At 42.0% G+C, this 16,220-nt stretch overlaps 1 protein-coding gene across 1 annotated transcript in view; it reads left to right on the forward strand.

Moving 5' to 3' along the window:
• The window catches only part of PAPPA2 (pappalysin 2), a 231,922-nt gene that overhangs the window by 128,887 nt on the left and 86,815 nt on the right, over positions 1-16,220 (forward strand). Inside the window, exons 8-11 of the mRNA XM_039348678.1 lie at positions 5,949-6,077; positions 6,450-6,541; positions 7,500-7,693; positions 10,914-11,045. Coding sequence (XP_039204612.1) covers positions 5,949-6,077; positions 6,450-6,541; positions 7,500-7,693; positions 10,914-11,045 — 547 coding nt within the window. The remainder of the gene's footprint in view (positions 1-5,948; positions 6,078-6,449; positions 6,542-7,499; positions 7,694-10,913; positions 11,046-16,220) is intronic.

The raw sequence follows: 16,220 nt of genomic DNA on the forward strand, positions 1-16,220 counted from the left end.
CATTTAAGGTTGCAATTAAGTCTTCTTTCCTGGAGAAACTGGTCTCCGTCTGTAGCCATATTCCCACCAATTAAAGAAAAGGCTACAGACTTCCGGTGTTGCATGGTAGTGATCGGTCATGGGCTTGCGGATTCTCCACACCCCCGTGGCTAATTTCACCCTGCCTGGGGACCCTAAATGGGTCTAAGTCGCCCCGGAGAGGCGACGAAGAAAGAAAGTGCTCCAATGATTCTGAAACCGTAGCGGTCATTCCCTTCAACTTGGGGAAAGTCTTCTAACCCGACAGGAGAAAGGCTGGCTGTATTGCATCAACCAGCCCAAGCTACTAGCAACCGAAGTCCAAAAGCAGTAACCAGCACAACTGTGAACAGCATGCTTGAAACTGGGTGAGGAATTTGATCTTCTCTTTTCTATTCTACATTTATTTTCCTGGAAAAGATCTCCAAGAAGCAAAATACCTCTGAAAGGGAAGGAGGGGGATTTCTGCCCCACCCTTATACTAATGGAAGCGGCAAATTAATCTTTTTATGGAGGATCAAAATATATGGAAGTAAAAACCAAATAGTTGCTGACACCTAGTGGTGGATGAAGACTATGACAGCTATGTCATAGGAAATGATAAGAGAAGTGGAAAGAAAGAAAAAGAAAAAAGAAAAAGATTTTCAACAAAGGTGGAAAGGCAGAAGCCCCATACAAAGACACTTCTCCTGATTTACTTTTTATGTCTACAGCAACATTTACGAACATGCGGGAAAACTTTTTGATTCAGCAAAATACATTGATTAAGAAAGATACTGGGCAAAGGAAAAAGACTAAAGTGGAAACCAAGAAAATAGACGACGGGACTTAACAGAGAGAATACTTAAAAAAGAAACATTTCTTTGAATACGGTTAAAGAAATAGAAAAGTTTTGGAATATATATGTTATTCTAAGAGGGATGAATTCCCTAAATAATATAGTATGCTTTTTTCCCTTTTTTGTTCTCTTTCTTGATATGAGTAATATAAAAAAGTTGAATTGACTTAGATAAAGGAAATGTTTTAGATACTTAAATGTGATTGAATTTAAGAAAATTATAATGGATAAAAATGTTTTGAATAAGAGTTAAAGGACTAGATTACTAGATGTATTAAATGGAATGTTTAAAGATTAAACATATTTTTAATTATGGTTAAAAAGAATAAGAAATTTATGAAATAAATATATATTAGCTTAGGAGGGACATATATTTTAAGTAATGTTGTTTTTTATGTTTCTTTACTCTTGCTCTTTCTTTTTTTCATTAATTGTTCTATCTATTCTTTAAGAAATGTAAAACTGTAAGATGGTTCATATGGAAAAATAGAGTTAAAGTTTTAATTGTAATTAATTTTTGAGAAAAAAAAACAGAGAATACCTAGAATTTGGTGGGAGAAACAAATTAAATTGGGACTGTAACAGGATCTATGATAAGGCAACCAGAATGATTGGATAGAAAAGAAATATTATATTGATGTGACTATTATTTTCAGCAATATTGGGAAAAATATATATTTAATTGTTATCTATCAAAACAATAAGAATTGTATTAACTCAATGCTTGCAAAAGAGGATATTTTGGGAAAAGAGGAAATCAACTAAAACCATTATGTGGATTATGGATTATAGAAATCAATTGTTAATGATTGTTTTACAAATGTAACCCAGCCAACACACTGTTCACCAATTATTGTGATGTATGTTTTTTTAAAAAAAATCAATAAAATATATTACAAAAAAAAAGGCTACAGCTCTTCTTTTTATACACAAGAAAGAATAAATTATTAAGTCCTTAAAAGCATTAAGCATTGCTTTGGGTTTCACACATGGTAAAAGGAAACAAAAAGGAAATAATGAGTGAAAGAATTATACTTTAATAACAGCTTCCCATGATCATATACCCTTGAATAAGTATAGGTTTAATCCTGGCATATTAAATTTCTTTTATATTGTTCAATACAATATATTTTTGAAAATTATTTTAATTTTTCTTGTTCAGCTTTACAAGTTCATAGAGATATTTTATATTTTTTAACATAATTTATTTTTTAAGAAACTCAATTTGAAGTCTGTGTTCTTCAAATGCAGTAATTTTAATATTTTAAAGATACATTAAAAGCATTGTTCCTCCACTATAACCAAATTAATCTTGCCTCATGAAGTGTGCACTTATACTTTGTCATATTATTTCGTATTACTTAAATCCAACAGAATGGTGTATTTTGTTATGTATTATATCAGTGGTTCTTAACCTTTTTGAATGAATCACCCCCTTGAGCCAATGAGGAAGTTGTCATCGCCCCCCTCCCCCAATATAACCTCTCAATCACAAAATAGGAAATAATTCTTCAATTTATGCAAACACTTTTTTTGTTTTCTTTAAAATTGTCATCAGGACATATGATGCAAATAATTTATTTCCAGTCTTTTTCCCATATCTCAACTGTGTGAAAAAGTTTGGTGTCACCAGTCACTTTATTTCCAAACTTAGTGATACATGTATTTCATTATTATCTTATTTATTCAAGACACTTAAATGTAATGACCACTGAAAACAAAACACTGGGAGCCGCAAAACCCTTTTGACATCTAAAATGAAGATAACACTGCATATATCCTTTTTTACCTTTATTATATATATATCTTCAGTGTTATCTTCATTTTAGATGTCAAAAGGGTCTCTCTCTCTCTCTCTCTCACCCTCTCCCTCCCTCCCTCCCTCTCTCTCCCTCTTTCTGCCCTTGGTCTGCCAGTTCTCTTCCTTCGTGTGTGTGTGTGTGTGAGAGAGAGAGAGAGAGAGAGGGAGGGGGCACTTGCGCTTCCTCTCTCTCTTTCCTCTCTCTTTCTCTTTCCCTTCTCCCTCTCTCTTTCCTCTCCCTCCATCCCCCCTTCTTTCTCCAGGTGAGGAGAGAGAGAGAACGAAAGGCAGAGGGTGCCGAAGGGGCGGGGAGGGGGGTAGGAGGCAGCAGAAGACCCCCTGTTGCAGCTGGAGGCACCCAGCTCCGCTGCCTGCTGGGCTTCTGGGGAGGCGCCGGCTCATGGTCATGTTGGCAGGCTGTTCCACATGCCATTGGCATCCATGGGCTCAATTCAAGGCCACGGGGCATCTGCGGAATGCCCTGCCCGTCGGCTGCATCGCCAAGCCTCCCTTCGCACTGCCGGCGTCCCTGTGCTTAAGTCACAGGGCATCCGCGGAATGCCTCCCCGTCAGCTGCATCACCAAACCTTCTCCCGTGCCACCGGCATCCTCAGTCAGAACCGGAGCAATGATCTGCCTCCCGCCAGGACCAACGCTGGAGCCTCCCATGCTGCCGGTAGGTCTGTCATGCTGGAGGAGCTGGGGCCACTTCGCACTGTGCGGTGCTCCCGGCGATCCACAACCCACCAGCATCTCCCAGGGAGTGATTCCCCTGCCAGCCGCCGCTCCAGCCAGGACTGCCACCTGGGGGACAGCAGAAGGAAGAAGGGGAGGAGGAGGAGAGCAAGGAAGCTGGCGCTGGGCCCCAGGAGGAGGTGCTCCCATGGGTCTGGCTGGGACTCTTCTGCTGCTGGTTGGAAAATGCCTCTCCCCTCCCTTTCTCTTCCTCTCATCTGCTCACCTCACATTCTTCACCGACAAACCAGGCGGGACTCCGGCACACCTTCCCGGCCAGCTGGGCCAATGGTCCCATGGCTGGGGATCACAGGGGCTGCTCTCCCTCAGGGCTGCAGCTTGCAGGAAGGCTGGCCCACTCAGCTGAAGCTCTGGCAGGCTGCTCCCAGCGGGGATCTCGGGGCTTCCCCGCACGGTTCCCCGGCCATGTGCACATCGGACGGGACCAGCCAGGGAAAGGGACTTCCTGGCCGCGCTTCTCCCAGGGGGCAGGGCACCTGGGCTCAGGGCCAATCAGGAGCCCTGCGAGGGGGCAAATCCGCACGAGAGAGAGAGAGAGGGAGAGAGAGAGACGCACAAGTGCCTCTTTCTGTCTCTGTCTCTCTCTGCAAATGGCGGAGGAGGCTCAGAGCCGCAGGGGAAGGCTCAAAAGTGTCCCCAAACTTATTGCTCCATCGCCCCCATATTGCCCCCTTTTCGTTCCTTCGCCCCCACGTCGCCCCTTTTCGTTCCATCGCCCCCCTGAAAAACGAAATCGCCCCCTGGGGGGCAATATCGCCCAGGTTAAGAACCACTGTATTATATGATTAGTTCCATATCACATTATCTACTGACTTATGTTCCATAAGGATCCCTGGTTAATTTACAGAAAGCTCCCTCCACCTGACACAGCCACATATCTCTTCTGAAAATTGCCATTGCAAATTGAAGAGAGATTATTCCTTGCCAGAGATAAATTCCAAAGCAATAGCTTTCCCTTTAATTATTTCTTGTTCAAACCAGAAAACAATTAATCTTGCCTGGGTACAGGGATCTGTAATTGTTTCAATGGATTATTTTAAAGTATCATGTGAAATCCCAGCAGTGTTTTCTATTCCATTTTATAAAGTATCACATCTATTGTAAGTTATGTCAGCAGGTTTTTCACTTGTTCGTTATTATTTGATATGGTAGACATTATTCTCTGGTTAACAGTCAGTTACCTATGACATTCACTGCAGTTGCTAATCCTTTTGAAAGCCTAAACTGCACAAGTGGAATTGTACGAAGAATCATTACATATCACTGACTTCTATAAATTCTGGTTGGTTTTCTTGATGTGTTACCTAGAAACATGTTTATATGCCATGACAAGACAGTGGCCAAGAGATGTCTCTAAAGCAGTGGTTCTCAACCTTTTTAATGCCGCGACCCCCAACTGGTTGTAAGTCGAGGACTACTCAATTGGTGCAGCACTGTTTGCAGAATGGGACTTTTGGCGGGCTCAGCAGGGCAGAGGCAGCCTGGACAATTCCTATTGGCTTTTGAAAGCCAGTAGAATTAGACTATATTCAAGAGAGTCTATTCTATTGGCTTTCAAAAGCCAATAGAATAAAAGGGAGTAGCACAGCTAAGGAAAAGGGGGAAAAAATGGCGGACTGTGTTGTTTGGCGACCCCCGTGAAATGGTCGTTCGACCCCAAATGGGGTCCCAACCCACAGGTTGAGAACCACTGTTCTAAAGGCAAAAAGAGAACAAAACTTCACAAATTCAATTAGAAGCATTCACACTGCTTCAACGAGGAACATATCTCTGTTTTGTACTGCGAAAGATATACTTTCCTGAATGAAAATGTGATTGGGCAAAGAAATGTGGTTGGACCAGGTTTTATTGCAAATGTGGGCTCTCCAGTATATCTTTCATCACTTAACATCTAAGATAGTATCCTAGCTAGCAAGTTTTGATTCCCAGTTAGAAGGACTGATAGTGGAATGGCCCTAAAAAGGCAAGATTTCATTTGAACATTCCAGGTGAATGTTAGGATTTGAAAGGTTCCATCCAGTGAGACTGGGATGCAACTAGGCTTGTTACAAACTGTAATTACTTACACTGGAATCGTCTAGTTTGGTGCATATATTGGATCTTTTAATTTGGATAGGGTACTTTGTTACAGGAATTCTGGGCTCACGTTGCAAAAACAAGTCTTCTCCCCTTTTTCAATAGGGAGCAAGCCATGCTCTGTTTCCCTGACTAGAAATTCTTAAAAGACTTTTCCAGGAAGACAAATATCTTCTAAAATTCAAAACTATTTTTTCTTTAAATACCAATTTATTAAGTTTCTCTGTGTTACTTGCCTGAAAAGTTCCATTTTAAGTAGCCACAGGTTTTCTGGCTGATGGATTTTATAGATATATGGAGTATCCTTAGAATGTGGAAATGTGTCACAGGAGGAAGTGGGGTGTTTTGAGTCTATGGACCATAGCTGCTTTTTCCTAGTCTGCATTTTTGTGCAATCTAGAGATGTCCTCTATGGCTTGTTCTGTCATAAGGTATAATTCTGCTTACTTACTTCTCCAGGGAAGTCAGAATAGGCCAACGATACCAGTACCAAGTGCAGGCTATAGCAGGAGCTGCTATAAGTGAAGCTTCCCCACCTCTATTCCACATCCATGGCTCTTCCTATTGTGGGGATGGACAAGTAAGCAGGTAAGTTTTTGAAGATGACTGCTATAGTACCATAACTTCAACTGTTTGTTTTCCAGGCATACTCCCCAGTCTCATTTATCTTCTTGATTTAAGTGGGACTTACAACAAAATGCTAGCTCAGCCCTTTGTTTTTATCAAAGAAGAATTATTTCTTCAAGTTTGCAACAAAAAGCAGGATAGTTCCATATTAGCTCGGCCTCTGTGGAAGTAAGAATAAATTGATTTTTAAAATTGGGAGTTTATACTGTAGTTTAGCCAGCTGTGTCCTTCCCTGGAGAAGCTGTGGTAAGGAGGTGAAAAAGATAATGCATAGGAGTTCCAAATGCTCTAAGTATTTCATAAATGGTAATAACGTTAATATTATTTTCCTAGGAGTCTTGTAGAGGAATGCGATGATGGAAACCTATTAGAGGGGGATGGTTGCTCGAGAAACTGTAAAAAAGAAAGAGGATACCACTGTATTGGTGAGTCTAGAAACGTCAGCCCACTGCTATTCATTTCATTATAATTTTGCTGTAGCCTTGTCTTACTTACCTATACATTTTTGAATTTTGTATCTGAGATTTGTTAGAGTTCAGAAATTTAAATCTGAATTTAAATTTCACATCAATTGAGCCATTCCCTTTTTAATGAAAAGAGCACTCGGCCTCAGCCCATGACAGCTATGCTCCCAGCACCCCTTCTCTTTATACAAAAGTCTGCCTCTCTACAGTTTGCTATGGGTATTGCTCAAGATACTAGAGATATTTGATTTGTCCTCCCAATAAGAGTACAGGGAGTACCTGACTTATGACCACAATTGAACCCAAAATTTCTGTTAAGTGACACATTTGTTAAATGAGTTTTGCCCCATTTTACAATCTTTTTCGCCATAGTTGCCATGAATCACTGCAGTCGATATGTTAGTAACGTGGTTGTTAAGTGAATCTGACTTCTTCATCAACTTCGCTTGTCAGACGGTCCCAAAAGATGATCACATGACTCCAGGACACAACAGCGGTCATAAATATGAACCAGTTCCCAAGCATCTGAACATTGATCACATGATCCTGGGGATGCTGCAAAGGTCGTAACTGTGAAAAATGGCATAAGTCATATTTTCAGTGCTGTTGTAACTTTGAATGGTCACTAAATGAACTGTTGTAAGTTGAGGACTACCTATATGGCTTTCCTTAAATTTCTTTCCAGTTTGGAGAAAAACAAAACAAAACAAAATCAGAACAATGTTAATAATTGGCATTTAAAAGGATGTAGCTCAAATTTTCCTGGATCAATTTTTATGAAATTTGGAATTCTTCATCTGTTCACTGTGATCTTTTGCAAATGTACCTTTCAGGCATGAGGAGAGGAAGGAAGATTATACCTAAATGATAGATATAAAATTTGAGATTTATCATTCTGGCATATTTTTGACAATTGCAGGTGAACCAAGCCTATGCTATGTCCATGAAGGTGATGGCATTTGCGAGCCGTTTGAGGAAAGGAACAGCATTGTGGATTGTGGTCTCTTTACCCCAAAAGATTATGTGGATCAGTGGGCATCAGATGCCTATGCATCCCACCAAGATGAGAAAACATGTCCAGTGTTCATGGTGATTGGAGAACCTCTTGTGAAGGTGTCTGTTTCCTTCTTTTCTTTCACAAAAATGGCTGTTCTGAACATTCCATGTTTGCCAGCTGTTGATTATGCTTCGAAATGACATAGAATGATAGAATCATAGGACAGAGTGGGGTGGTATGGGATGGAACAGAACGGAATAAAACAGAACGGAACAGAGTGGAATAGAATAGAAAATATATTCTTCAGTAAAATGGAGGAGCAATTTCATTCCCAGAGGATATGAGGCAGTCTGGATTCTGCCACTCCTGTAGTTTTCCCTCAATATGAACAATTCCTTTGTGCCCGAATTTTAGGTCAGTAGTAGACCATGTACTTTATTTACACTTAGATGTTACATTTTTCATCTTTCACATACTAGTTAAAAATTTAAAGAACTGAATTTTGTTTTTGTTTTTGCTTGTTCTCCGGAGGGTTAGGGCCTCATTATTTCCGGTGGTCTGGCTATGTTATGTCAGGTTACAAATGAGAGCTTATATGCTTAAATGCTGTATTGTTTTGTCCAGGCCCTGTATGTCAGGTCACAAGTTTTTCTAGATTCGGAAGCAATAATGTCACCCGCATTAGTGTGTTAGACTTTATTCTAGGGCAATATAAAAAAGCAACATAATGACATAACATGAAACAATCAGAGAACATTCAAGACTTCAAGAAAAATCAGAGAAAGTAAGACAGAGCTATGTGTCTTATGACATTCAGGAAAATCCAGAGAGACAATGCAGGCTGAACTTCTTTACAACTAGCAACCTCCCAGTTAGATCTGCATCAAAGGCCATCCATGTGGATTTCTGACTAATTATGTACTGTAGGCTCTGAATCATCATTACTCACATCTGTTTTTAATGGTCTCATCTCATTGAAGTTTGCCAAGGACAAGCCTATCTTACTTTAAACTTGGCATCTATTCCTGCCAAGCATGAGACCATCAGGGTTAAAGAATATTTGTTTATATCAGATTTCTATAATTTCAAAGTTAAGAAGTATCTGTTTTGCAAGAGTTTTGGTTTGACAATTAAAAAGATCATCCTACTCTACACGAGTGTCTCCCCTCAAAATATATAAACTTAAGAATAACCCTTTAGAGATTAAAATAAATGCTTAATTTTTTATATATATACTTAACCATGGCATGAGAGTGTAAACTTCTATATACCAGCATCTAAGCGCAGGAGATGTGGACCACTATCCAATTCTTCTTCTCCAATCTTCCAGTAAAACCACCAGCATTTTAAATATTTTCTCATAAAATTTCTCCTGCTGCAAGGGTTGGGCAACCAAAGACTTACTAGTTTTGGCTGTGGCTAGCTTGATTTTGTATTGAATAGCAGTCATTAAGATGAATACCATCTACAACTCGGAATGGTACTGCGTGGTTATAGAAATGCTACCACAAGGACTAAATCCCCACAGAGAGAGAGCTGCCCGCATGTAGAAACTACTATGTAAATGATTAAAACTCTGAATACTTTTTTTAAAATGTTCAACTTTTTGCCCTTATTAATTAAATAGAAAAAAAAACCCAGTACAGGTAGTCCTTGACTTACGACCACAATTGAGCCCCAAATTTCTGTTGCTAAGTGAGACATTTGTTAAGTGAGTTTTACCCCATTTTACAACCTTTCTTGCCACAGTTGTTAAGTGAATCACTTCAGTTGGTAAATTAGTAACATGGTTGCGAAATGAATCTGGTTTCCCCACTGACTTTCCCCACTCAGAAGGTCGCAAAAGGGGATCATATGACCTTGGGACATAACAACAGTCATAAATAGGAACCAGTTGCCAAGCATTTGAATTTTGATTACATGATCATGGGGATGCTGGAAAAGTTGTAACTTTGAAAAACGGTCATAAGTCATATTTTTCAGTGCTGTTGTAACTTTGAATGCTCACTAAACAAACTGTTCTAAGTCAAGGACTACAGGTATTAAAAAATAGCAATGTGTGCATATGAGCTTGTCTCTTGTGCATTTAAAGTTTTGCACAATTGTTTTAAAAAAAGATGACCATGTAGGTCAGTGGTTCTCAACCTTTTTAATGCCGCAATCCCCAACCGGTCGTAAGTTGAGGACTACCCAGCTGGTCGTAAGTCGAGGACTTTCCTTGCCTGGGAGCGCCGCGCATGCGTGGTGCTGCCCCCTGCGCCGGCCAAGGCATAGCAGAGACGGCGCAGGCACAGGCCGACCACTGGCTGGGCCACCAGCTGGCCCAGCCCAAGGGAGGTAAGGCACCCGCTGGGCCCCACGCGCGCCAGCAACCCTCCCTGTGCCCGCCGGCCTCCCACCTCCCACCCCTGGCCCTCTTTTACTTACATTTTTAGTAGTTGCTCAGCAGGGAGGGGTGGAAGCTTCCAGACAGCTCACCTTCACTGCAGACAACTTGCAGCACCGTTTGCAGAATGGGACTTTTGGCGGGCTCAGCAGGGCAGAGACAGCCTGGACAATTCCTATTGGCTTTTGAAAGCCAATAGAATTAGACTAATTCAAGAGAGTCTATTCTATTGGCTTTCAAAAGCCAATAGAATAAAAGGGAGTAGCACAGCTAAGGAAAAGGGGAAAAAATGGCGGACTGCGTTGTTTGGCGACCCCCGTGAAATGGTCGTTCGACCCCAAATGGGGTCCCGACCCACAGGTTGAGAACCACTGATGTAGGTAGACCTCGTGTTACGACGGCAATTGGGCTGGATTTTCTGTCACTAAATAATGCAATCATAAAGTGTGACATTACCTGACTGCATCGCTTGGTGTGGCAATCCCAGCAGTTCCGATTGCTGTCATAACCCTGAGACCACATGGGTCATTAAATGGGAAGTGATGGAAGTCCAGGGGAAGTAGACCAGCAGATACTGTGAGAGCAAGGATGCCATGGGCAGGTGTGTGTGTATGTGTGTGTGTAAACAAAAGTTTTTTTAAAAATAGAACTTCTGAAAGAAACAACAAAAAATATCATTTAGTTATTTCTAGTTCTGAATTCCAGTACTTTTATTAGGTCATTTCAGGGTCACAAATATTGCACATATTTCCAAACTGAGCTGACTTAAGTATTTTTCCTAATATGAATTTTGGATTTTTGTTATGGTTCCCTTGCTTTTCATATTGTTTCTGATGTGATAAAACTGTGTCTCTCCAACTCCGAGAAGCACTGAAAATCTCTCTCTCTCTCTCTCTCTCTCTCTCTCTCTCTCTCTCTCTCTCTCTCTCTCTCTCTCTCTCTCTTTTTAGGTGTGCAGGCCCCATCATCAGGAGACTCTGGAGAGTGAATCACAACTGGCTTGGTTTCCTTGTATGAAAAATGATGTTCTTCAGGATACAGACATGGAGAAAACACATTTGAATGACAGAATTTGGCTGAAGGTGAGTGGATTTGGCAGTCACATAATGAACACGTATTGAGAAAAAAATGGCAGTTAATATGTGCATGCCAATCTCCAGGTTGATCATACTGAGTTTTGGCAGTTAACTATGGTTTAACTGCTAAGCATTATAAACTGCTAAATGCTAATCTTCTGCTTCACTACAACTTTGGATGCCTTATAATCCCTGATGTTTTACTGGGCTCTTATTGTCTTTTTCTCCAGAACTATTTGTGGGAGGAAAAGCCCAACTCACTGTGAATGAGAGATGAAAGAGTCCTTTTATTTATACATAGTGCTGCTACATGATGCTTTTTCTTACAATTTTAATCACCTCATATGTTCCCCCAGCTAAATATTTGCAAAGAGCAACCAAAATATTTTTTTAAGATGTAAATTTCATTTTAGACATTTAGTGTGGTAAACACTTCTGTGTGAATGCTGACATCCAGGACTCTCTAGTTGAAGAGTTCCTTGAACTGTTGCTGGGACAAGGACATATTCTTTAGTTTTGCATTGTTTTAAGCACATTCTTTGACTTGACATGATCAACCACAGTCAAGCAAATTTCTATAGTCAGCGAAGCAGAGGACCTTTTTTTGGTGTTGTTTGCCTTTTTCAATTATCCAGCGTGCATCAGCAATACTTTCTCATGTTTGTTGGCCTTTTCTGACATCTCCATTTCCATATAAATGTAAGGACCCACCCCACTTTGCATCTTAAGAAGACAGAACTCTTGGAATAATTCTTCCAACAGAAATCCTTTATTAAGAGAAGTGGTTGCAGGCATGCTAGACAGGACTTGGGGTTCAAGCTCTTCCATTCAAGGTTTTAAGGGGTTCCCCAGTAGTCCCACCCAATCAACCCCCCTTCCAGTGATAGTTTCAAGTATCACAATTCCACCCTCTTTCTTCTTTCTTCCGTCTGGATGGAGAATTCAGATAACTACATGAAAGGCAAATACTCTCCTTTGGTATGCTAACACTTCGAGGTTACAATAAACACACATTCAACATTCAGCCCTTTGAAGTGTACTGAAGGAAGTGAGGGCAATAAAGCCCCTTTGTTCTCCCCCTTCTCTCCCTCTTATGGCAGAATCCAGAGATGGCAGAATTGGGAGTTTCTATATTTGATAATTAAAGATGAAATATACTTGGATTCTGACATCCGGCCCCTCTTAACAATAAGAGAGATCCACCTGAAAGAAAACACAAGTATAAAATTTAGTCAGGCTTGTTAGGATACTCTGTGTGAAACTTCTTCAATAGCTTCGGGGCTCTGACATGACGTTTATGGACCCATTCATTTTGTGAGGGAGGGAGGTGTTTCCAGGCAACTAGGTACTGAGTTGCCCCATGATATCTCCTAGAATCAAGGATTTCCTTTATTTCGAAGTGTTGTTCACCCTCCACCATGAGTGGAGGTGGTGGTGGGGGGATTTTTGGCCGTAGAGGTGACTGATGCTCTCTTTTCAGCAAGCTGCAATGAAAAATTGGGTGTATTTGCCTGAGATTTTTGGGTAATTCTATTTCTACTGTTACTGGATTTATGATTCTTTTAATTGGAAAAGGTCCTATGTATTTTGGTCCAAGTTTTTTACAGGGCTGTAGGGACTTTAGGTATTTTGTAGATAAGTACACCATTTCTCCTATAATGAATGGTGTAGGCTCAACCCTTTTTTTATCGGCTTCTGCTTTGTATGCCCGCCTAGCTTCATCTAGTGATTTTCTGACTATTGGCCAGGTGTTTTGTAGGTTTTCCATCCATTCTTTCAGTGAATGGATCGTTGGTTCTTTTGGGGTTAACTCTGGCATAGGGTTGAAACTTTGGCCGTTGGCTATTTGAAAAGGAGTGTAGCCTGTGCTGGAGTGGACTGCATTATTGTAGGCAACTTCTGCAAAAGGAAGTAAGTCCGTCCAATCACTCTGTTGAAAATTTAAAAAACATCTCAAATATTGCTCAAGTACCGACTGGCAGCGTTCCGCTTGTCCATCCCCTTGAGGGTGGTGGCTAGATGTCAATCTCTGAGTGGTCCCTAAGAGGGATAAAAATTCCTTCCAAAATGCAGATGTAAATTGCACTCCCCTATCAGAGATGATGCGTTGGGGTGCCCCGTGCAATCTGTAAATGTGCTGGATGAAAAGTTTTGCTAAGGCCTTTGCAGTGGGAATCTTTTGGCAAGGGATAAAGTGCACCTGTTTGGAAAATAGGTCCGTGACTGTCCAGATAACAGTATTCCCATTGCTTTCTGGCAATTCCACTATAAAATCCATGGCTATTTCCCTCCAGGGGGCTGAGGGACTTGCCACTGGTTGTAATAGCCCTGGCGATTTCCCTTGCAACCTCTTTGCTGATGCACAGGTTGGGCAGCTGGCAACATAACTTTCTATGTCCTTTTTTATTGATGGCCACCAAAATTGCCGTTTAATTAAGTGTAAAGTTTTTACAAATCCAAAATGCCCTGCTGATTTTGTGTCATGGCAAAGGTGCATGAAAGTTAGTCTTTGAGTTGTTGGTATATATAACTTTTCCCCTACCCAAGGCAATCCGTCTCTCATTGTGCACACATGTTTGTTTTTCTGGAACCATTCATCTGTTTCCAAACTTTTTCTGAATTCAATCCCAGTTTGGCTGTCCAGTTGTGGTTTTATTTTGGCTTGGGTTCTTGTGGTTACTGGCGCTGCCAGTTGTGACTCTGCCATTATTGGTCTAGAGTCTGTGGTTCGTGCGCTGTTATATTGGGGCATGCGAGATAGTGCATCTGCCAGGAAGTTCTTTCTTCCTGGTAAATGTTTGAGCTTAAATTGGAATTGGTGAAAATGCTGGGACCAGCGGGCTTGTTTGGGATTGAGTTTCCTGGAAGTTTTCAGGGCTTCTAAATTTTTGTGATCAGTCCACACCTGGAAGGGGATTTTGTTGCCTTCCAGGAACTGTCGCCACGTGAGTAATGCCCAACGTATCCCATAAGCCTCCTTCTCCCATACGGGCCAGCGCTGTTCTGTTTCCGTGAGTTTCTTGGATGTATATGCACAGGGTTGCAATACTGCATCATCATTTTCTTGTAATAGCACAGCCCCCACTGCCACATCACTTGCATCTGCCTGTATTATGAAGGGCTTGTCCATGTCTGGGTGCCTTAGTACTGGTTCGGCAGAAAAAAGTCTCTTTAGTCTCTCAAACGCTGCTTGGCACTCCATTGTCCATGTTAGTGGCTGGCTAGGTTTTACTGAGGATGTTCCCTTCGTTTTTAGTAAGTTAGTGAGGGGCAAGGCTATCTGTGCAAATGAGGGGATGAATTGGCGGTAAAAATTTGCAAAGCCCAGGAAACTTTGTAGTTGCTTTCTTGTGCGGGGTGGTGCCCAATTTAGTACTGCTTTGACCTTCTCTGGGTCCATTTCAATGCCCTGTGGGGATATGCGATAGCCTAGGTAGTCTATCCTTTCCTGGTGGAATTCGCATTTTGAGAGTTTGGCATATAGGTGAGCGGCTCGCAGCTTCTTTAAAACCGCTCTGACAAGTTTGACGTGTTCTTCTTTTGTTTCGGTAAAGATAAGAATGTCGTCCAAGTAAACAAGGACCCCCTTAAATAGGTGCTCCCTTAGAACGTCATTGATTAATTGCATAAAGACTGCAGGGCCCCCTTGTAATCCAAATGGCAAGACTTTGAATTGATAGCACCCCATGGGGCAGTTAAATGCAGTCTTCCATTCGTCCCCTTCCTTGATTCTCACGCGATAGTAAGCTTCCCTTAAGTCTAGTTTAGAAAAAATTTTCCCTTTCGATAGGTGTGACAGCATGTCTTTCATGAGGGGCAGCGGGTATAGGTTGCTTTCACTGATTGTATTCAGGGCCCTATAATCCACGCATAAACGTAAAGAGCCATCCTTCTTCTCTCTAAAAAGGACCGGGGCAGCCACTTTAGGCTTGGCTGGCTCAATGAAACCTCTCTCCAGGTTTTTTTTTATAAATCTTTCCATTTCCTCCTTCTCCTTTGGGCTCATGGAGTATAATCTGGGCTTCGGGAGTTTTGCCCCAGGCTTGAATTCAATGGTACAGTCTGTGGGTCGGTGGGGGGGAAGCTCATTCGCCCTCTCCTCACTGAAGACTTCAGCAAGGTCCCTATATTCCTCTGGTATTTCTGTTAATCTTTTTTCCTCTCCTATGGATGCTTTTTCTATTCTTGATTCTGGTAGCCTCCCTTGGGGTTTTAAGTCCATAGGGTCCCCCTTCGGGAATTTGATTTCTGTCGTCCTCCAATTTACCCAGGGGTTCCATTTTTTCAACCATTCCATCCCTAGAATCATTGGGCATTCCATACCTGGGGTCACCACAAACGTTAAGTCCTCTTCATGGTTGCCCAGGGAGAGGTGTATTGGCAGAGTGGCTAGGGTAGCTGGCACCCCCCCTGCTATGGATCCATCTAGCTGGCCAAATGAGATTGGTTGTTCCAGTCTCCTGGATGGGATGCCCAGATTCCCCACTAGTGTTGGGCTAATGAGGCAGCGGGTGCAGCCAGAGTCTATTAAGGCTTTCACCTTCACAGCTTCGGGCATGGGGGGGATTAATATAGTCACTGTTTTGAAGATGGGTGTGATGCATCCACTTACCAGGGGTTCGCCCTCCGAGCTGTCATCTGAGGCATCCACCGGCCCTGTGGTGTAGGCTGGAGTTCTTTCCCCTTGGTGAGCAGAGGTGGGGGTTTCTGCAATTTCCATCATTCTCATGGCTGTTTCTTTTGGCTTAGCTGAATACTCTCTGGGTTTGTTGATTGGGGATCTGTCTGGGTTGTGCTGGGGGGCCTTTGAGCGGCATTCTACAGCTCGATGCCCTTCTCTTCCGCACTTGAAACACCCCATTTGCTTCTTGGCTGTATCCGATGATTTCACCGGTTGGTGTGTCAGCTCAGGCGGGGGGCGGCTCCATTGTTTTCTTCGGTGGTGCCTCTTCAATATGTCGATCTCTGCTTCCTCTGCCAAGACGTACCATTCCTCAAGTCGATGTGGGTCCCCTCGGGGCAGGCAAGCATCATATAGATCATAGTTTAGTCCGTCTTTGAAATGGCCAAGGAGGATGTCTTCTGGCCAATTCAGTTTGCTGGCAATGGCCCGGAATTCTTGTGTATACTCGGCCACTGGGCGTTTGCCTTGCCTCATCGTTGTTATTCTTTCACGGGCTT

The sequence above is a fragment of the Crotalus tigris genome, unplaced genomic scaffold (assembly GCF_016545835.1).
Source record: "Crotalus tigris isolate CLP2741 ecotype Arizona unplaced genomic scaffold, ASM1654583v1 scf7180000017560.2302168, whole genome shotgun sequence".
In the NCBI taxonomy this organism is placed as follows: Eukaryota; Metazoa; Chordata; class Lepidosauria; order Squamata; family Viperidae; genus Crotalus; species Crotalus tigris.